This window comes from Epinephelus fuscoguttatus, linkage group LG14 (assembly GCF_011397635.1).
Source record: "Epinephelus fuscoguttatus linkage group LG14, E.fuscoguttatus.final_Chr_v1".
Classification (NCBI taxonomy): domain Eukaryota; kingdom Metazoa; phylum Chordata; class Actinopteri; order Perciformes; family Serranidae; genus Epinephelus; species Epinephelus fuscoguttatus.
This window is the reverse complement of record NC_064765.1, coordinates 36,289,920-36,312,881: the sequence shown is the minus strand read 5'-3', so window position 1 is coordinate 36,312,881 and position 22,962 is coordinate 36,289,920. Positions and strand designations below refer to the sequence as shown.

General features: G+C 40.4%; 1 protein-coding gene across 1 annotated transcript in view; it reads left to right on the top strand.

Annotated features, from left to right (window-relative positions):
* The first annotated feature begins 9,859 nt into the window (after window positions 1–9,859).
* Window positions 9,860–22,962, top strand: part of LOC125900937 (glutamyl aminopeptidase) — a 38,322-nt gene continuing 25,219 nt past the window's right edge. Inside the window, exons 1-4 of the mRNA XM_049596247.1 lie at window positions 9,860–10,756; window positions 20,083–20,224; window positions 22,420–22,554; window positions 22,645–22,765. Coding sequence (XP_049452204.1) covers window positions 10,092–10,756; window positions 20,083–20,224; window positions 22,420–22,554; window positions 22,645–22,765 — 1,063 coding nt within the window. The 5' untranslated portion in view covers window positions 9,860–10,091. The remainder of the gene's footprint in view (window positions 10,757–20,082; window positions 20,225–22,419; window positions 22,555–22,644; window positions 22,766–22,962) is intronic.

Here is a 22,962-nt window from a genome sequence, read left to right as displayed (position 1 = left end):
CCGAGAGTGTGCTAAAAAGTTTCTATATCATTGAATTTGTATAGGAGCTGGAGTAGAGAGCATGTCTGACCGACGTTTATGTTACATTTACTCTTCATTAGGTATGTTTTCCATGCATGTGTTTTTGATACGCCCCCTTTGTCACTGCACGATATGTGCGAGGAGCTGGAGTAGAGAGCATGTCTGACCGACGTTTATGTTAAATTTACTCTTCTCTTCTCATCAGATTAAACGGAGATCGTCTCCAAAGACATCTTGGTCTGGGCCTCATTAAAACACAACGCAGACAACACTAGCTACCACCGGTTACATAAGCCATAGATTAATAATAAATGCCAGTTTATACTGGCTGAACTTATAATTCAGCCTTTGGCTTGAGCTAGAATTAATATCCAGGGTTACCAATACATGTAATGTTTGTCAAGACCAAAAATACATTATATATGATGATAACAAGCTCCAGCTGTTCAGGACATTCCCTACATTCATCCATAACTGCACAACAATGGAATATTACACAGCCCAAAACCAGATGTCCTCCTAAAAGAGCAAACCAGAGCTGAGTTGAAACAAGTGGCCACTGGTATGTGTGTGTTGTTCCACAGGCAAATTCCATATATATTCAGATGGATTTACACACAGCACAACATGCTTGATAAAATTTGGGAAAATAACACTGTACTGTTGTATCCGTGAAGTTAACGTGGACTCGTTGATTGCCGTTGAGGCTTTTTACCACCAAAATCAACCTTTGTTTGTATTTACTGAGGTAAATAAATATTTGTTATGATGAAACATGTGCAAACTGTATGAAAAAGTGGATGATTACATTTTTATGGTTTATTTTAGCTGAAGTGAATTTTGGATTTTGGACTGAAATCTACACAGCAGTTAAATAGAACAGTTACATGAGGTGACTAAATTTGGGTGCAGAATACATTGAGACACAATGTATTAGTGCCCACAAGCTCTTACAATCTTCTGGACTATATTATTATAGAAATAATATTAGATATATAATATTCTTGTGATTATATCTTGAGATGTTAGTCTCCTTCAAACAGCTGCCCGTGGTACATTTATCATACAGGCATTAGAGTGGTATCAATCTCCTCATCTAACTCTTTAGAAAAAAAAGTGTATACAAAATATTCCTCGAACATGCCTAGTACTAGTGGTGACATATAAATCAAAACTAATCGCAACCACCAAGCCCAATGCTCCTTTTGAGGTAGTCCACTGTGGATTTTGAGATGTCTTTAGGATCATTGTCCTGTTGTAGAAGCCATCTCTCTTCATCTTCAGCTTTTTTACAGATAGTGTGATGTTTGCTTCCAGAATTTGCTGGACTTCAACTGAATCCATTCTTCCCTTTTTTTTCTCCAACATATTTTTGCTCATTGTGCCCAAAAAGTTCTATTTTAACTTCATCAGTCCACAGGACTTGTTTCCACAAAGCATCAGGCTTGTTTAGATGTTCCTTTGCAAACATCTGATGCTGAATTTTGTGGTGAGGACACAGGAGATGTTTTCTTCTGATGACTCTTCCATGAGGTCATATTTGTACAGGACTTGACAGTTGAATAATGCACCATCACTCCAGAGTCTGCTAAATCCTTATGCAGGTCCTTTCATTTGTCTTTCTAACAATCGCACAAGCGGCTCTCTTGGAAGATTTTTTTTATCTTCCAGACCTCAGCTTGACCTCCACAGTTCCTGTTAACTGCCATTTCTTAATTACATTACACCTGAAAACACTTTGCTATCTTCTTAGAGCCCTCTGCTGCTTTGTTGGCATCAGTTATTTATGTTTTCAGAGTGCTAGGCAGCTGTTTAGTAATAAACAGCATATGGAAAGTAAATATGCATCCTTAACTCTAATATGCATCTGCTTCTGGTGTCACCAAGTGACCATAAGTAGTGGGTCTGTGTGTACCTGTTCCCCTGCCGTGGTTGTGTGAGAGATCAGCAGAGAGGCTTCATTGCCCTCTTGTGGTGAAAACATATAACATCCATCCAGCTTTATCAGTCTGCCTTTTAGGAGTCCTTCTAAGAATCTCAGCTGAGCAGTGTGAATGAATGTGTTATTGTGTGGACTGATGTTTATTTGCCTATGCTGATGTCTTTGTCCATACATACAGTGGCATGCAAACGTTTAGACACCCCTGGTCAAAATTTTGTTTATTGATAATAGTTAAGTAAGTATAAACTAATCTCAAAAAAGCAAAAAGATTAAGATGAAACATGCTTTTCAACATATTTAGCAAGATTATAGTATAATGTTTTTAAGACAATTTCAGAGGAAAAAAATGAAAGGAGCACCATGCAAAACTTTGGGCACCCCAAGACATTTGAGCTCTCAGCCAACTTGTACCAGGGTCTCAGACCTTAATTACCTTGTTAGGGCTATGGCTTGTTCACAGTCATCATTAGGAAAGGCCAGGTGATGCAAATTTCAAAGCTTTATAAATACTCTGACTCCTGAAACCTTGTCCCAACAATGAGCAGTCATGGGCTCCTCTCTTTAGGGGCTCCGTAGTTTATACATGGTTGGGTCTTCATGGAAAATATAAGAATTTTGAATGATGGCATTTTTCATCTTAATGTGTTGATTTATAGAGCAGATGGCTGTTGTTAAGTGCTGATTAATACAGCTGGGATGCATTTGTGAAGGTGATCTATCATGTGTCCTTTAAAAACCTTTTTCTTCCCTTTTCATGCTGCTGTTTGATCATTTTTCTGAAAGTGCTGCATCCAGACGATAATGGCTTGTCCGTTGACCTCTGGGAGTTCTTTGCAGAGTGGTGCTTTTAAGTCATCTTATGAACTGTCTGATATAATTTATTGTAAACAGCTTCCTAAATAACCAGACCTCTGTACCAAACACCTAAACAGTGACTAGATATCTAATGTCCTTGTATCCAAAGGGCTACAGAAAGAACAAACATCATGTTTATCAATACTTATTTCAGATATTAATACATCAGTGCTTTTTATATGTGTTTTTATATATATATGTGTGTGCTTTTTATATCAGCTGTCTGCTCCTTTTTGAAAGTAAGCTTTATTGCAAGAAAAAACACAGGGTTAAACAACATGATGTGGTCCTGTTGATGTTCTGAAAACATTTGAGGTGAGAAATAGGCATTGCAGGAACAGAGTCTTGGTTTATATTTGATTAGCATGGCCTGGTTTTACCATTTAATCGGACTTTGGTCTGAGTTTGAGAAATAGAAAGAGAGGGGCAGGTCTGTTTATTGATCAGCTTGTCTTTGTGTTTGCAGTGGCGTCATGGGTGGCGGACAATTCGAAAATGTGGAAGTACAGCCTGTAGTTTGAGCAACAGCCTGAGAGAGGCAGCAAAACTACATCATTTGACACAACCACCACAAAATGACTTGTTCCACTATCAAGATTTAATCCATTCCATCCAATAACATTTGGAAAGCCTAAAGCCCAGCTCAGGCCAATGATTGGCGACGAGACAAAACCATGTTAGAATGTTGCAGAGAAAGGTTGCAGTAGTGTGAACTGGCTGGTCTCAGCTCATGTCAAGGTGGCTGATGGTGTCACCTGCAACTCAGCTGGTCAAACTGACGGTTTGCTGGTTTCAGAGTGTAAAGCTTCACCTGTTTCTAAAGCCAGTTGGCTTGTAGTAAAGTCTGCTGGTCAAGTCAAAATGACCGCAAACAGCATGTTCGCTTGCTGCCGCAGGTGCTCCGTCCCCACCGAGCCCTCTGTTTCTGTCCTCACAGTGTGCCGGTGTCCGACAGTGGGTCGCTGCTGCTGTATGTGCTTATGCCGCCCCAGCGGAAAAGGACTCGCACATAGAAAACAAATGTAGACTGAGAGTCTTAATGAAAGATCATTTTACTGGGGATCTTCACAGACAAACAAGCAGCACTTAATCAATATTTACATTATTGTGACATACTGATAATGAAAGCAGTCCATCTGATGCTCACTACTACAATTCAGCTGTAGCCAGTATCTCACTATCACTATCCTCATTCATATTTTAAGAAGCTACAAATTATATTCAGCCACAAAATGAGCCTGAAAAGCTGGAAATCAGAACGGAAGTACAGAGAGTTGTTGCATAGAGATAATACACCATGTCATCTGGTTGCACTGGTGTGAACCAGCAGGTTTTTACAACGTTGCAGAACAGTGCGTTGCAAGTAGCTGCCTGTTTCAGCTCATCTTGTCAAGAATCTTTAATCTGAACTGGGCTTCAAAGAGCCACAAGATTAGATTAGATTAGATTTTATCCCCACTCAAGTTAGCAGGGCGCAAAACCCGAAGTCAGGCTGGTGGAGGTTGGCCGCTTGAGCGTGCTCGACCATGCTTGGTTGCTGTAAGTCTCTAGTGCGCCTGTTCTATGAGCCCAATGATGCAGAAGCAGCGCTGATCATCTGGGTAATGTCAAACTGGGGACATAGAGCAATTTTGGCTTCATGTGCCACTGTGCAACTCTCAAAGGAATGAGCCCTGCCAGCAATGCTGTATCCAGGTCTCTTTATACAGTGGTTCCCAAACCGGTCCAGCCACAGGGTCCAGATTTCACTTCAGTCATTAGTTCAGGGTCCACACAGTTGAATATATTCAGCATCATACCTGCTTGTCACCATGTTGTTGAGCTACTTTGCTGCCTCTGTCAAGCAGCTGTCCAATAATTACTCACTCTAGAGTAGGAAACAGCACTTCAAAATAAAAGCTCTGGGCTGGAAATTAACTGTACTTCAAAATAAAGTGTTTATTACAAACTTGATAATTATGTTTGTGAGTCATTTGCTTTCCATTCAGAATGGACCTGTGAGCCACTTTCTTAATACATCCATGGTGGAACAACAACAACAACAAGATCTTACTGGCCCTTCAGTAAAACTTTAAATCATATTGTCAGGCTGGTTGATGATGTTAGCTTCAACTTAGATCATAAATCAAAACATTTACTCTGTTTACTCCTCCCCATTTTCATAATGACTACTGTCTTGGTGTTGTATTTCCATATAAGTAATCCCAAACTCTGATTCTTCTGTCAAAACACCATGAACCTGCACCCTATGCCTGCAACGCCACTGAGGGACATCAGCATGTAACATGTATCCCACCTGTCACCACCTGAAATCCTATGTAGTGTTCTCCCAAAAATAGGGGGATATCATGTTTGACTGCAGTGTCACGTCATATTGTTAAATGTTTCACCATCTTTATAGACTTGCTTTCATGTGATGTTGTCTATGAATTGTTTTTCTTGTGTTTATTGCTTTAAATGTTTTTATTGTGTTTATTTTTATTGATAGTTTTTCCCAATTGCTAAAACACAAAAGCCAATTCTCTAAACCAAATGACCAGTTCTCTAAACACGTTTAATAAAACTAGCCCCCATTTGCCAAAACCATAAACACATTTCACATTAAGACACAATTCACAAAACACAATCCTCCTTTTCTCATAAATCTAAACACATTTTGTCTTGCTAAAACACAAGTTGCAAAAAAGTTTGCTCAAATTATCAAATTAAAGCTCATGTGATGCAAAATGCTTGCCACAGTCAGCAAAATTTGAACACAATGAACACACCTGGCTTCATTCATTAAACATAACGACTCAAAATTGAAGACACTTGTTGCAAATGATGTGACCACACCTATAAAAGCCAGTTCAGAGTGCACAGTTTGCTGAAGGTTCCAAACGAACACAATGGACAGAGACAGAGTCAGATGAAGAGGAGTTCGAGTCAGAGGAGGGAGAGGAGCAGGCCCAGGAGGGAGAGGAGCAGGCCATGGAGGGAGAGGAGCAGGCCATGGAGGGAGAGGAGCAGGTCATGGAGGGAGAGGAGCAGGCCATGGAGGGAGAGGAGCAGGCCCAGGATCACTGTCACTCATCTGATCACCTCCCTCTCCTTGCTCGCTTCCGCCTCCGCCACTGACCTAGGTGGATTGCACGGCATGACGCCTCAGCACTGCAGCTCAGGGAAGAGTTCAAGATGTCGATTGGAGTTGTTTGAGGTTAAAATGTCAGCCAATCAGAGTGATCTCTCTCACTGACAAGCTCCGCTGCCGATTCAGCATGCTCAATCGGCCGAAAAGCCGCCGACGCCAAAGTGCCTACGGTGAAAAAAATAGGCCAACAGACGCTCACCGATGGCCCGACTTTGGTCGACAGCCGACTGTCGGCTTGGTGTGTCAGGGCCTTTACTTGTATAGTTGCATTCAAACAGTTCCATATTCTCTTCTCTAGTCCATCTATGTCTTGCAGTAGTCAATTTCTCATCAGATTGCCCTGGTTCCCCATCACCTGACGCAGACCTTGTTGGCCCAGGCGACATCTGAGACGGTATGACTCTTGTTTTTGCATTTTCACTCATCCTGAGGTAGACTGGCAGCATTATAGACCTTGCCTAAGGGTCCAGTCTGGATATGTGTTACCTTCCCTGACCAGGATTGGAATCCCGATCAGCCTTCTGCTGGGATCAGGATAATCCTGATCATTTTGGATCAAAGTGATCCCAATCCTACTAAAATGTTTTAAACAATACATACTGAAGGTTTGGTCCAGATCAAAACCAAGACTGGATGACATGGTCTAATAAGATTTCAGAATCCTTTCTTTCTTTCTTTTCTTCTTGATCCAATCAGATATGTGAAATCTGATCAGATTATTTCTGAACATCAAGGCACTGGTAGATCAGCAACCTCTCTGTTTGCACAGTAAAATTGCTGTTTTTGTCAATGGAGTCTGGTGGCTTTGAGATAACGGCTTCAGCTCTCTGTCAGAAAGGACTGTCTTGCAGCAAGGTTAAGATGCTAAATTTTGTAAATATAGCATACACCTAGAATTCATTCATTCATTCATCTTCTAACCGCTTCATCCTCTTGAGGGTCGCGGGGGGGCTGGAGCCTATCCCAGCTACATTGGGCGAGAGGCAGGGTACACCCTGGACAGGTCGCCAGACTATTGCAGGGCTGACACATAGAGACAAACAACCATTCACGCTCACATTCACACCTACAGACAATTTAGAGTCACCAATTAACCTAGTCCCCAATCTGCATGTCTTTGGACTGTGGGAGGAAGCCGGAGCGCCCGGAGAGAACCCACGCTGACACGGGGAGAACATGCAAACTCTGCACAGAAGGGCTCCCACGCCCGGGATCGAACCGGCCATACACCTAGAATGATTCAGATATTTTTTTCAGTGGGCTCCTTTTTAGATAAATAAAAACTAATTACCTGAGGCATCGTTTGCTCAGTGCAGTTTGATTTTATGGTCCTAACGTGTTTTTTTTTTTTGCCCAGAAGTTTCTGGAAATTAACATTGGGATTTGGTCTATAGCCAAGGTTTATAGTTGATAATAAAAATTAATAAGCCGTCCTTTGATTCCTGGTTCCTGGAGAGAAGAATCATAAATTGGTAATAAAGTGGTTACGCAGACAATGGTGACCATTTTCACCACAACATCTGAAACCCCGTCGCCCAACTCCTGTCTCATGTTCCAGGCTGTCCTTGGCCTTGATGCCAGTTTTTTCACCCTGCTCTCAAGTCTGGCTGTTCTGAACAGGTATAAACACCTTTGCTTTTCAAGCATGACCCAGCCTTAAAACGCCGGGAAAGATCTAGATCAGACATGGCCAAAGTAAGTAAGTAAATTTATTTATATAGCACTTCTCACACAGAGGACTCACAAAGTGCTTCACAAGATAAAATACAAAAAATACAATAACAGAAACAATGCAAAATACACAAAAACAAATAAAAAGTAAAGTGCAGCGAAATACAGAGATGATACAATGGACAATTAATGGAACACAAGCCTAAACAGATGTGTTTTTAACTGTTTAAAAAAAAAAAAAAAAAAAAAAAGTCAGGCCTATTGTGGCCTGATTTTAAATGGTCTTTGGCTTGTTTTCCTAAATATACTTTATGTGGCTTGCCTCACAATGTTGGTTAATCAAGTGAGTTCACTTTGTGTTTTTTCTCGATCTCACAATGGTAGTGCTATCAATCAGTCTGTAGACATACACCAAGTAGGAACTGCACAGGAGGAACTAATCTGAAAAAGCAAACAAATGGTTAGCTAGCATTTCCATTTAGGTAGCAGACATGGACACAGCAAAGAAGCGTAAAGTTGACAGCAAGGGCCATCGCTTCCTGGAGTGGTGGAAAGGTGAATCCTTTTTTAGTGAAAGAAAAAACAGTTGTGTTTGTCTCATTTATATGTGATTTTTTTGAATAACCTGTATGTTGCTAGATATAGCTTGGCCCAAAGTATTTTCACATTATCTAATCTAGCCCTATTTAAAAAAGGTTTGGACACCCCTGGTTCAGATAAAAGGCCCAGACATGTTGAATATGAAGACTGTTTTCTTGCTTTTCTTTTCTCAAGGTGGAAGTTATTTGTCTGTCATGCAGATGTGTAGTGAAGGTCAGGGATAACGGGGCTGTGACATTTATGAGGGTCTTATCTCTGGAAACTTGTAAAACAATAAAGATACAATATGAGGAAAAAGCTCAGGGTCAGAACGGTTGTATAAGCTGAGCAGGATTTTTACTTCTGTAACTAGGAGCCGACCCATTTTGCAACTGTGGGGATCATTGTGTACTATGTCAGTTTTACAGCAGTCTAAAAGATTTTCACATTGTTGCGTAAAAGAGGTAATTTTGTCCTGATACAGGCTAGATGAAAGGTCAGGGGACTGATAAAGTCATTTGGGAACATCCTCTTGGGATTATGAACATTCTTTTTGTCAATAGGTGTTGAAGAATCTCGCTTTAGACCAACTTGTTGAACAAACAACTGACCACCTGCATGACCAGCCAACCTGTTCTCATTCCAAAGTCATCACATCATCATTGTAGAATTATGGGTTCTACCTCACAAAATGTAGTTATCCATATATCCTTATTCTGTGACAACTTATTAACAGAGTGTGAGGTGTTATTTTAAGTTATATGAATTTTTGGACTTTTTATGTAGAAAACAAAAATGTTCATTTCATTAATGCTATTTGGAATGCAAAACTTTGGAGCTCAATATCTCAGAACTGCTCAGAATGAAATTATGATTCTAAGGTGGCAAAATACTGCCACTTTGTCAGTGATTTCAGCGTCAGATGCTGACATCAAAAGCCAACTTTCGTGTTGTAATACGCCTGCCTGTTCTCATTCCGAAGAGTCAAATACTGCCGCTTTGTCAGTGATTTCAGCATCCGACACCGGTGCAAAAGTAACATTGCCAGTGACGACGCAATCTAAGGAGCTCCTAGCATGTAATATGTAGATGTGAAAGGCCAATGACAAAGCAGCGATACGTGATGACGTGGCAGGAGAATGTATTGGACCAGCACCATCATTCTCAGGCCCTGTCGCTACTGAAACAAGAAGAAAAAATGAATATTTCTTCATAGCTAATCCTACTTCTGTGCTGCAACACAATACAGACATTGTTTTGCTTTTCTGTTCACACATCGCTCTGTTGCAATCACTGTTATGTTGACCAAAGAGCAAATGGAATAGCAAGTGCAAATCAGGTCCAAACTATAGACCCTTCCCCCCATCTAATTTCTCCAACTGTCAGCAGGACACTCACTTTGAAACTGAAATCACTCTGATAGGGGTTTAAAACACACACGCACACAAACACACACACATACACACACACGCACATAGAGTTGGTAAAAGTTAGTTGTAGACACTGACTTCATGTTCTATTTAGAAGCATGTCAGAAAGATCAACGTGTCATTTTTGAAGCACAACACATAAAGTTGAACTTTAGCTGTTGATTTACAGGCAGACTGTGTATGTTTAACAGGAGGAGGCGTCTGTCACAGCACTTAGGACAGAGGAGATCTCTCACTCAATGTGTGAGATTCTCCTCGCTCTCTGACAGATTTCCTCTCCTCACTTCTCCTCCTCTTTCTTCTCTCCACCCCTCAGCACCACAAAGGCAAGCATTGGATCAGCTCACACAGCTAATCTAAATACTGTAAGAGCCAAAGCCTGCAGTTCTGACTCCAGGTCAGCTTTAGAACCTGAAGACAGCCGTGTTTGAGTTCAGTGAAGTTTTCAGGTTTGAAAGTCACCATGGTTGACAGCATGGACATGGAGAAGGAAGAAAAGCGTTACTGCATCCGCAGTAAGCATGTAATCATCATCTGTGTGACGGTAGTGGTGTGCTCTTTGGCGGTGGGCCTCGGAGTGGGCCTCTCCAGGTCAGACACCACCATCACCACCACCACCACCACCACCATCACCACTCCCACAGCCTCAACACCAGCCCCCACAACAGCGCCTACCCAGCCCCCTCCGCCTGCCAGAGGGCCCTGTAAGCCCTCCAGTGACTCTACCGGAGACTGGAAGAATTTCCGTCTGCCCAGCTATGTGAAGCCAGTCCACTATGATCTGCACCTGGAACCAGACCTGGTTGAAGACACCTATACAGGCACAGTGGACATCCATGTGGAAGTCAGCAAGCCCACTCGCCATCTGTGGCTCCACATTAGGGAGACATTTGTCAGTGCCATGCCCAGGCTGAGGATGCTGAAAAGCCAGCTGAGCCAGAGGGAGGTGGCAGTGAAGAGCTGTTTTGAATACACTCCACAGCAGTATGTGGTGGTAGAGGCGACAGAGGAGCTGCCCATCACCGGCCCAGGAGAACTGTACGTCCTCAGCCTGGACTTCCAGGGATGGCTCAATGGTTCCGTGGTAGGATTCTACAGGGTCATCTACACTGAGGACGGGGTCCTTAAGTAAGTTCTTTCATTTGATTCTGTCAACATAAGTGTAAAGATTTCATACATTTTATATACTTATCAATATATTTCTTTATCCTTAACTGGTACATAATTAGATAATGAATGATACCATGACAGAGTAATAAGATATAACAATATGTCTCCATGTGTTTTAAACATATTAACAGTTTTTAAGACATCTGTGAATGAGTTGTACGTGTGGTTTAACAGTTAACAGAAATTTAACAGTGTAAGGATTTGTGCATGAGTGTGTATAATCTATGAATATCTTTATACGTGATTACAGTAATATTATACAATTGTAAAAGTATTCATTAACTGTTAAGACAGAGATCATGGATGCTTCATTTGAGTATAATAATTGCTGACAAAGCATTAATAAACCATAGTGGCCTTGTGAGCTCAAAGCACTGCAAAAAGGCACGACACGAGCAAATAAAAAAACATCTTCACCAACTTGACATCATTGGCACATTTAGAAAACATTAACCAACTTGATAAGAAATGGAAACATTAATTTGATGACACATGCACAAGTTTTGGAAAACATTTACCTCATTGACAACACTAAAACATCAATTTGATGACATACGTTCAGCATTTAGGAAACATTAACCAACTCAACAACACACTAAAACAACAATTTGATGACATACGTTCAGCATTTAGGAAACATTAACCAACTCAACAACACACTAAAACAACAATTTGATGACTTAAGAGCAGGATTTAGAAAACATCCTCACAATCTTCACAACGCACAAAAATATCAGCTTGACGACACGTGCAGTGACTGAAAAACATCTTCATCCAACTTGACGACATACAGAAACATCATCTCAACGACACATGCAGCATTTAGAGAACATCTTCAGCGACCTAACAACTCACAAAAACATTAGTTTGATGACGCATAAAAAATCTATTTAAAGACACAAGCACAGCGTGAACATCTTAACTACCTTGAGAACACGCACTTCACATGACACATGAATCAATTTGACGACACGAGTATCACTTAGAAAACATCTTTACCAACTTGACAACAGATAAAAACAATTTATCAACACTTGAAAACATCAACTTAAAAACAATGTTCACCAACTTCATGACCCACCAAACTATCAATTGAGAACACATGCACAGCTTTTAGAAAACATCTTAACCAACTTCACAACGAACAAAAAACATTAACTTGGTAACACATGGAAACATCAAAGTGACCACACATGCAGCATTTAGAAAACATTTTCATCCTCTTGACAGACGAAAGAATAAATTTGACGACGCATGAAAACATCAACCTAATGACACGTGCTATGTCAGAAAACATCTTGACCAACTTGACAAGACACAAAAACATCAACTTGATGACGCACAAAAACTGGAACCTCATGACATACAAAAACATACATTTTATGACATATGAGCACCACTTAGAAATCATTCACCACCTTGGCCCCATACAAAACATCAACTCAACACAGGGCTGGACTGGGACAAAAAATCGGCCCGGGCATTTTGAGCCTAGTCCGGCCCACCAGGTATTGATGGAAAGACAATGAAGCCTATGAATGAAAACAAACTTTCTTGTGACACCGCTTGTACACTGTCTTGTTGGTGTATATGTACTTGTCTAATAAATTTAAACCTACACCATCCTCCCAGTCCCATTATTCTATACAGTACTTACTTAGAGGAACCCAAAAGGCTGCTTGGTCTAGTGAACGTATGATGGGATCCTGAAAACTGGACAGTGAGGAACAGAGGTGAGACATGATCATTGATGAATATTAAAATGAATAAATGACAGATTTAGTAATATTTTCCTAGACTATGTACTCACCACATCAATAAACAGCACAGCAACACATAATACTTCCTCAAACATGGCAACATTTAAAAAGTGAAGGGATATTTTAAATTGAATGGAAACATGCCCACAATAAAAACAAAATACAGGTAATTATTGTCCACAAGAGTTTGCTGTTACATGTCAGTAAAAAAAAACCCAATAAGATAAAAACACAACTTATCTAGAATAAAGAGGATATTAATGGATAAAAGACAAACACATTTAAGTAGTTACGTTTAACTCCAAGCCACTTTTGTGTTAATGAGCAGCATCACATCTCCTGGCAAATCCTAATTTGATTCAATCTAAATTATATTTGCAAGTGGGTTTATGATGAATACTAGCCTAATCATTTGGCTTTACATGAACATTTTTGCTCTGTTGAGCTTTAGCTGTTTCAGAGTAAAGAATTCCTGCATAGTGCACTTATATCAATTAACAGACATTGAAATATTTTACTACCTAACTAATAAAGACTATACTTAACTAACTAAATGAATAAAATAAAGTTACAGAAGCACTAAGATCACCATCACTAGTATAACATCACAGAAACAGCCCAGCAGTAGAGAAACCCCGTCATGCCGCTCAACAGCCAGATAAATTGTTAAATGGCCTACTCATAACTATGCTGTGTTAAGAGTTAGCAAGCACAACGAAAATAAACTATCAACCAAACTTGATTCATATCTGCCCCAGGTAGACTGCTGTTCATCACTTCTTACCTGAAGTTCAAATTACCCTCCAGTCGCACCGACTGTGCCGTCGTCATATAATGCGGCGGCCGCGGGTCTCCTCCTCCTGCCTCCCCTTCGCCTCATCCACCTGCTGACCCACCTCCGCCATCATTACCTGCTGCAGCTGCTTTGGATGCCAGTGCGGGTGCGGTCACTGATGCTGCTTTAAAGAAGCTCCGCCATAGCCAGCAAACATCTGTGTTATTTTAACACATTTGGCAGCATCTTCCTAAAGGGCTTGTCTCTTTTTCTCTCTTATTTTTTCCACACCTCTTTTGAGTTTCTTCTCAATTTTGTCAATCTCCTCTCTCTCTGTATGATTGACTGGCAGCCGAGGCCCATGTGGGAGGAGGCATCGGCCCTTGGCTGTAATTGGTCCAGCCCAGAATCAATCATGACTAATGGGCCGATCTACCAGTTTTGTGTACCAATAGGTATCATGACATGACTAAAAAAAAAAAGGCCCGGCCCAAAATTACCATCGGCCCACCAGGCAAATGCCCGGTATGCCCGATGGCCAGTCCAGCACTGACTCAACATCAGAAAGCACTGATTTGATGACAGTTGCGAAGCATATATAAAAACATCTTCACCAACTTAACAACACACAAAAACATCAGTTTGATGGCATGTCTTTTGGAAAATAACTTTCTAACTTTAAACCAATTGACGACACACAGTAACACTGACTTATAAGTAAAAGTTTAAATTTTACAGCAGTTGTGCAGCATATAGAAAACATCTTAACCAACTTGACACTCAAAAACATCAATATCACTACACCATAAAACATCAATTTTATGCTACATGCACAGCATGTCAAGATTTTTTTTGTCTACCTACTCTTTCCAAGGTCATGAATGAACTAAGTAGCTTTCAAGCTTCACTTAAAAAACATTAACAATAACACACATTGTATATCTGCTATTTCCAGAAATCCACTGAAGCTCTATAATTCATTTTGCATTTTTCTGGTCTGTCATCAGATGGAGTATGTTGGATGTCTTTGTAAATCAGCCTGAAAGAGCATTACTTTTGGAAAATTGGCATCTTTGCTACCATGTGACATCAAGTTTTAGCTGACTGTGAATCATTTTCACTGTCTGATAAAAAAACTTGTGTCTCAAAAAGAAGAAAAGAGGATTGGTATATCAGTTACTCGCTGTGTGTTACCTTTAATCTACTCTGAGAGGAAAACTTAGTTTTTCTCATGTCTCAGCAACAAAGAATCCTAAAGAATTAGTTAAATGGATATAAGCACGGCGAGTAGTGCACCTGTACAAGTGTACAAGTCAATATTAAAAATTATAATATTCCTTTCACAGTTGAATTTGGGGTTTTGATCGGGCATGGGCTCAAAACTGCTGCCAAGGGTCAGGCTTGGTCAGAAACTGTGCAGGGTCATGTTGGGACCGGCCTGATTTTTTGGGCCCGATCAGAGCTCGTTTTAGTAAAAATTTATGGGTTTCTGTTTACTGAATATGCGACTGAATAAATTAGATTTGGATTATACTGCACGAGTTGTGTAAGAGTTTGTAAACTTATGTTTTGATATATAGCTTTGCTGTTGTTAAATGTGGTCAGTGTTTACTTCAACTCATCAAGAATTTTTCTGTTTTTGGATTCTTTGTTTGCTGTGGAGGCATGCAGGAAAAACAACACTTTCTTTACAACCGTAACACAACATGGAGCTGAGTAATTGAGATACAAGTGATCATTTTTCCTTTAATGAAATGTACTTTTACAGATAATCTGACAGGTTTTGATCTGAGTAGTAGCAGGGGAATTCCAAATTCAAATTTACCTGAAAATTCCACATATTAGAATATATATGAGATTCATAACCTTCACCTGACAGTGATAATAACTGGTAGGGTCCATGAACAACCTGCACAGCAAAACACACGCGCTCATTCTGAAGTCGTCATATACCGGTGCTTTGTCAGTGATTTTGATGTTACACCCCTGACACCAAAAGCCACTGTTTGTGGCAGTGTAATACACCGCTGGGTGGCATCAGTTTGTAACGCGGCCAGTTGGCTGGATGGAAACTGTTGTGGCAGTATGATACGCCGCTGGACAGCATAATGTTGAAACACTGCAGGTAACAATGTAAAATGCAGAGCTGGAAAGTCCCTGGTGGGCGGGGTTGGTGGTGGATGGGTCCAACAAATCCTGGTCTTTGACACAGGAGCCCGGTGTTTGCTCCCCGTGTGATTATAGAGCCAAGCCATGATGTTTTCTTCTAAATCTAACCACGTGCTTTTGTTAACATCCCTGCATTGATTGCAGCATCCTGGAATGTCAACAGCAAACATAGGGGATACCTAGAGGGTAAGAAAAGACATGGAAGGCCACTGACAAAGCGGCAATATGTGATGACTTGGGCAGAGAACATGTTGCAAGACCAGTGCTGACTTGTTGTATGATCTGAAGAGACCAGGCATGTTGGGGATCGGCTACTCAGAGGAGTAAGCAGGCTACACAAAGCTTTATAAAACAGGATTCACACTCTAAAACTCATAAGCAACCAGTGATGGGTGTAACAATTGCTGTATAATTTTGTCTCTTTCCGTATGAGTCTGGCAGCAGCATAGTACAGTAGCCACAGACAATAGAGTAAATGAAAGTGCACTAATAAATCCTGCGGGCAGAAATCAAAGCATGACCTCTACAAGTAATCCAAAAGCATTGTGTCAGATGCTCCATGGAACATGCTGTTATAATTATGGGTTAGGATCTCATATTTCAGTTAATGATGATGTCTGCTGTTGTGCATCAAATTGATGTAGACATCAGCAGAGTTTCTGTGACTGTGTTTACTGCAGTGTTTTCAGTATCCAAGAGTCAAATCCCACTCTTTCCAAATCCTCCCTCTCGTTCTTTGTCTTTGTCCAGTTTTGTAAGTTGAAGTTAGGACAAGAGAAAACCTCAGCAAAGTTCAGATATGCTTTTATCAAAAGCCAAAGTCAGGCTAAAGTTGCACTGATCAGAGGAATCTCTGAAAGCCAGTTAATAATCCTGGCAGGGTGTTTAATGCAGACAAGGATTCTCAGTCATCTGTGATGTAACAGCCATGGTTATTAGTGCATGTAAAGACTGCAGAGTCACTGTTGAGTTGGAAATGACAGCACAGCATTTTTTCTAGCAAATATAAAACACTTATTGCCATGTAAGGTTTTTGTGTGTAAAAGTGATCATTTACTCCCAGTCAACATATTAATAAATTATTCTAATGAAAATTTAAATTGGTTGGTTTATCCCACAACACTCCGAAAGGTTCCATCTGGTTGCATTAGAAAGTGATGCCACCTGGTAGAGTATCATACCACCATGAAAGATGGCTTTTGGTGTCAGTGCTTAAAGGGATAGTGCACCCAAAAATGTAAATTCACCCATTATCTACTCAGTCATATGCCGATGGAGGCTCAGGTGAAGTTTTAGAGTCCTCACATCCCTTGCGGAGATCAGCGGGGGGAGCAGCCAGCACACCTAATGGCAGACGGCGCCCCAGACTGACGTCCAAGAACACAAAATTGAATCCACAAAGTATCTCCATACTGCTCATCGGTAGTGATCCAAGTGTGCTGCAGCCGCGACATAAAAAGTTGTTTCGAAAAACGTCATATGAACTCTGTTTTTAGCCTCATTGTAGCCTGTAGCTCTGACTACTTCTCTGTGCGCCGCGCTCACATGTGCGCGCTCAGGGTGATCGATGATGCACGGTCCCTTTAATCCCTTTAATCTATCTCTTTAATGCTGAAATCACTGACAAAGTGATGGGTTTTGGCGACTTCAGAGAGGATCAGGCTGGTGATAGATAAAATCATAAAAAGAAGAAAGAGAAAAATTAAAAATGAGGGAAGCCACTGTGAAGCAAAGAACACATCCTTTAATGGCTCAAATCTGCAGCAAACAGCGTTAGGCAGGCCAAAAAACACATACAGGCTTAAACATGGCTCAGGCCACTCTGCCAATCTGCGACGCTTTTCGAATCAAACTCTTCTTCAGGCAGCAATGGTAAGCGTGTGCAGTCCTGTCAAGAAGCACTGAAAATCTAGAGACTAATCTAGGCCATATGGAGAAACTGTATTGAAGTAGTGTATCCACTGTGCTTCTGCTTGTAAGAGTTTACGTTCAAAGTCTCCACCACGAGAAGAGGGTTCAATTTTTTTCAATAACCCAAAAGATAGATAAAATCATAACAGCTATAGAGCTTATAGATGATCCATCTCCATGAGCAAACTCAATCTACTGATGAAGACTGTGCACAATGCTGGAATGCACCAGAGGAAACATCTTGAATTTGATTCTAGAGTTACCAACATATATTTTATTGAAGTAATACTCAGTAATTTATCTTTTGAGAAACAAACACTCTTGAACTGTAAGTGGCTGTAGAAACTCATGGAGAGCAGCTGGGCTCAGCTTGGATTCATATCACTTACAATGGATTCCAATAGTGACACATGTTTATACTGCAGGGGAAAAAAATGATCCGTGCATAGAAACATTTTAAACCAGAGACATAATACACTTGAGTCCTGTATGCTCAGTATGTTCCAAACAGTCATCGTTTCATTGGCTGAATCCAGTATCTCATACATTGTGAGCATGGAGATGGACAGCAGAGATACGGATTATGCTGTAGAATAGGTTTGAAAATATTCTATAGACCTTTTAACTTAACAGACATAAATTCAAGCCATGTCTTCAAGGGTTAAGTGTTAAAATTACTCAAAATAGAGATGGGTCCACAGTGTTTAGGGCCTCATGTCAAAAGACTTTTTTTTCAGAGGTAGATGAGATGTTCATCAGGGATAAGGCTTGATCAAGTAACTGATCCAAAATACCTAAAGGGGGCTTAATCAGAGATGACAAACTTGCATTTGGAAGTACATGACTTTGTTGTTGGGTATTAATGTAAACCGTTTGTTGGGTTTGAAATATATACGAAATTCTTAGATTCTAAATGGGGGTGCAATTGAAGAAGTGTTATCATATAAGTACAAGTATTTAAATATTTGGTTAGATGACAAGCTTTTTTCCCAAGTATACGTTGAAAATCTTGTGAAGAAGCTGAAATTAAAGGTCCAATCTGTAAGATTGAGTGGGGTTTAGTGGCATCTAGAGGTGAGGAATACAAATTGCAACCAACTGAAACTTCTGGTTTGAATTCCTTCAGTGTTCATTGTTCAAGACGTTTTTAGCACGAGCTGAATTATCTGCAGAGGTCTCTTCCTCTCCAAAACAAATGGACTAGGTAATTAAAATGTGTAAAAACACTGAAGAAGGCAGTTTCACAATATAAATCAGCATTCCTCAAGCACTGGTCAGCTGGAGGATATTACCATAAGCTGAATTATCCACAGAGGTATCTACCACTCCGTGGGTAAAAATACCGAATAAAGGAGTTTCACGTAATAAAATCTGTGTTTTTCTGATACTGCTCGTCATGGAGGGGCTACTATCCATGGCGGCCAATGTGAAGATGTTAAAACATGAATGGCCCTATCTGGAGACAGCGTCTGGTTGGTCCATTCTGAGCTACTGTAGAAACATGGTGCTGCAACCAACTCACTTTGAAGTTGTCAAAAAACGCTGCTTGGTCAGTGACGTTCAGCATCAGACACTGACAATAAAAGCCGTCCTTTCACGTTGGCATGATACGCAGCCAGTCACTGCTATCATTCAACAGCACCTGGCAGCATCATGGGGAAACGTCAGTGGACAACGATGAAAGTTAAGGCAGCGGAAGTCCAAGTGGGGCAGGTGGTAGTGGTGGTGGATGGGCCCAAAAACCACCGGCTTTTTTTTAGATGACACTCACCCAGGAGGCTGCTGCTTTAACCAATTAATCTCACCATTGTGTTGGATGTCATTAATTTACTATTGTCCTACATTAGAATGAAACATATTTTTCACTTTTCACACTGGTCTCTAAATTATATTTGTGGTGCTGAAAACATGGTAACAGCAGCTTTTGGTGGGGGGTGGGGTGACCAAAGTGTTCTATTCCAGTATATTAAGCTATAAATGTACCAAATATGGCGCTTTTATCGCAAAAATGAACATTTTTTTTTAGCTATGCCGCCCAATGTATTAGTTTGTTAGCAGAATTACACAAAAACTGCCTGACCGATTTTCACAAAATTCGTTGGAGGGATGTAACACATGCCAGCTTAGAATACATTAAATTCTGGCATTGATCCAACTCAACCCATTCATTTCCATTCATTTTTTGGATGAGGATTATGAGAAAACTGTCCAACCGATTTTCACAAAACTCCACTTCCACATGTATCATGGTCCAACTTAGAAGCCATTACATTTTGGAGTGGATCCAATTAACGGGACGGGTCCATGGGCAGGTAGGATTCAATTGCCTGCTCTGGCCACCAGGGGGCCAAATTTGGTGCTTTTATCACAAAAATGAACAATTTTACAGCTATGCTGCCCCACCAATACTCATCTTTGTATGCTTTATGACAGCCTGTCACTAATTCTACATAGACAACTTTATTTGTATATTTTTGTCTACAAGGCCATGACGGGTAAATTGCCCTCATATAATCTCCTGATCTCCTGTATTTCTCTTTAAACTGTAACTGGTATGCTGTCTTGGCCAGGTCTTCCATCTCAGAGGACTTCCTGGTTAAATTGAGGTTAAATTAAAGAAAGTAAAAAATAAACTAATGTTAATAACATGTCCTTCATTTAATCACCAGAAAGATTGCTGCGACTGATCATGAGCCAACAGACGCTCGCAAGTCATTTCCCTGCTTTGATGAACCTAACAAGAAGGCCACCTACAAAATTTCCATCACTCATGATGCTACCTATGGAGCTCTGTCCAACATGCCACCTGAGGTAGGACTCAAGTCAGCATTATCATTTTAAACCCAGATGATATTCACTTTCAAAATGCTACATATCCAAAAGCATCATAGAGAGCCCTAAATGTATTGGAATAAGATTAAAGGTTAGACATTTTGGGCATGCTCACAACAAAAGTGGAAGCAGGAGCGAGTTGTTAGCTGTACTCAGTTGAAAGTCAAAAAATACTTAGAAGGAACAAAAACACTTCAACAGCTCCAAAGCTGACAAATGGTGTAGCTGACAACTTACAGTATCTTCCACTGCACCCAGCTGGTGCTAAGGTACAGGCTTATCCTTTATGCTTACTTATCATAGCAGGAGAAGCTCAGATGTACAATAATGGATATAATACATAAGGAAACTAGAGAAGTGCATTTTGACTGAACACAAAGACATTTTTTCTTTGCCATGCTTGCACAAATGTGTTGTTCATTTGGCCTACACAGCCAGTGTTCACACTATACAAACTCAAAGTCAATTTTCACCTAGTTTTGCTTCTTTTACTTCATGTTGTGTCATATAACAAACATTTTTTCACTAAAATAACATTGCAACATTTTCAACTTGTATGGATGGGTCTTTGACTTCAATGTTGCCTAGGGCAACATGACCTCTCACTAACCCCCTTCCTTGAACAGTGATTGCCCAATTGGTGCTTTGCAATCGTAACTAGCCCTGGCACATCTGCCATGCTTTGGAATTCTCTACATTAATAGATTGTGTAAGGAGAGTTACCCAAGGTAGTGTTTGCGAAACATATCAGTTATTCCTCATCCCAAATTCCTTTCAAAATACAATCAATAAGGCATCAGTCTAACCTCTGTGGTGCAAAGTATTTCTAGCTTTTCCATAGTGAGCATGCAAACAGTGCTTTGATGACAACACAGCATTTTTATTGCTCTTAATCAACCTGTATATGTATTACTGTTATAACACTGTGCTACAATAGGTAACAGCTCTACCCTGCAATTACTCAGGCTCTTTGATGTCTTCTTCGTGGACCATAAACTGTTGAGGTTGGTGAACTGTAGTTTTAGCCTCAGAATTTAACGATATACCATAATTGCCACAAGAAATGTTAGCATTGTACATTTCTGCAAACTACGGATACATTACATTTGTACGTTATTAGGTAGCGGATATGCTGAAACTTGAAGTTTCAAAAACACTGAATGCTGATTAGGTTTAGGGACAAAAAACGTGGTTATGATTAGAAAAAGATTGTGTTTTGGCTTAAAATTCCAGGTTTTAGTGGCACAACAGCGATGTCTTAATGAAAAAGCTCTGCTTTTCATGGCACTATTCTAAGGGGTTACACAGTGATGTCTTTGTATTCCAGCAGGAAAATCCTGATAAAAAAAACCAATTGCTTATTATGGCACTGTCCCCAGTGGAAACACAGTGATGTCTCCCTAAAAATCGATCACCTTTCTTGGCACTATTTGTGATTTGTGATGTCTCCACAAAGATGACCACTTTTTAGCACTACCTAAGCAAGAAATGCAGTGATCTTTTGATAAAATACAGCCTCTTTTCATGGCACATGGTTTCAAACAGTGGTCTGTGGATTGACAGGCATCTTGCCTAAGTGTCACACCATCCTCCGTCCCCTCCACCTCCACATGACAAAGTCAACTCATGTTCTACATCACTTTACAAATGTCAATATGATACGTATGAAGCCTATAAATGTACTGTATCCATGGTTCGCAGAGATGCACAGTGCCAACATTTCCACTCCCTCCTTTTTTATTGGGTAAATTTAACTGACTTCTTCAGCAAAGGGTTTGTCCATGTTTTTTATTCTAAAGGAAACATGTGGTTCATCAACTGAACTCGCATAAATCCCACACTTGTACAGCTCTCCTTCTAACTACTTATAATTATGGCTGTGAATGTTTTGTATGTACAGAGTTACTTTGCCAATAAAACTACTTACATTCCTGTTGGTGCAGAGAATGGTTGCTTTAGGTAGAAGGAGCATAGTTACTCAAACTTTCCCATGGTCCAGGGAAAAAAAACAAAGAAAGAGGAAGCCAGGCTTGGAGGAATTGCTGTGAATACTAAAAGCAGAGGAATCAATCTTGTTTTAGGGCCTCTGTTTTGGGGCCAGGGGATCCACCCAGCTCTACAGTCTGAGTGACATCCACATTAGCCCATTAGCCTTTTTTTCTCTGTCTCTCCAGGGCATCCCTCAACCACTGCCTGGCAATAAAGTGAAGACCACCTTCCAGAAGTCCATTCCAATGAGTACCTATTTGGTATGTTTTGCTGTGCACCAGTTCGGTCATGTGGAAAGAACTTCTGCCCGAGGAATTCCTGTGAGTTTCCCATCATGCGTCACTGTCAGTGCTATCAGTTGAAAAGATATCGAATTAACTTGCGTGATTTGTTCTCCTCTGCCTTTACAGTTGAGAATCTACGCCCAGCCAAGTCAGATAGCAACTGCAGAGTATGCAGCCAATACAACCAAGGTCATCTTTGACTACTTTGAAGACTATTTCAACATGACATACTCCATCTCAAAACTGGGTATGTTTAGCCTATAGTCTGTGTTATGTGTGCCAGATTTGCAGCACTTAGCAGCCCATAATACATTTTTTACTGTTTTCCACCCTACAATGAGACACATACTTTGTTTTTAAGGTCACATTGTTTTCATGATAAGAGTAATAAACCTAAAAGTCGCTGATAGAATCCTCAGTGGCTGAAGTTTTATTCTGCTGGCA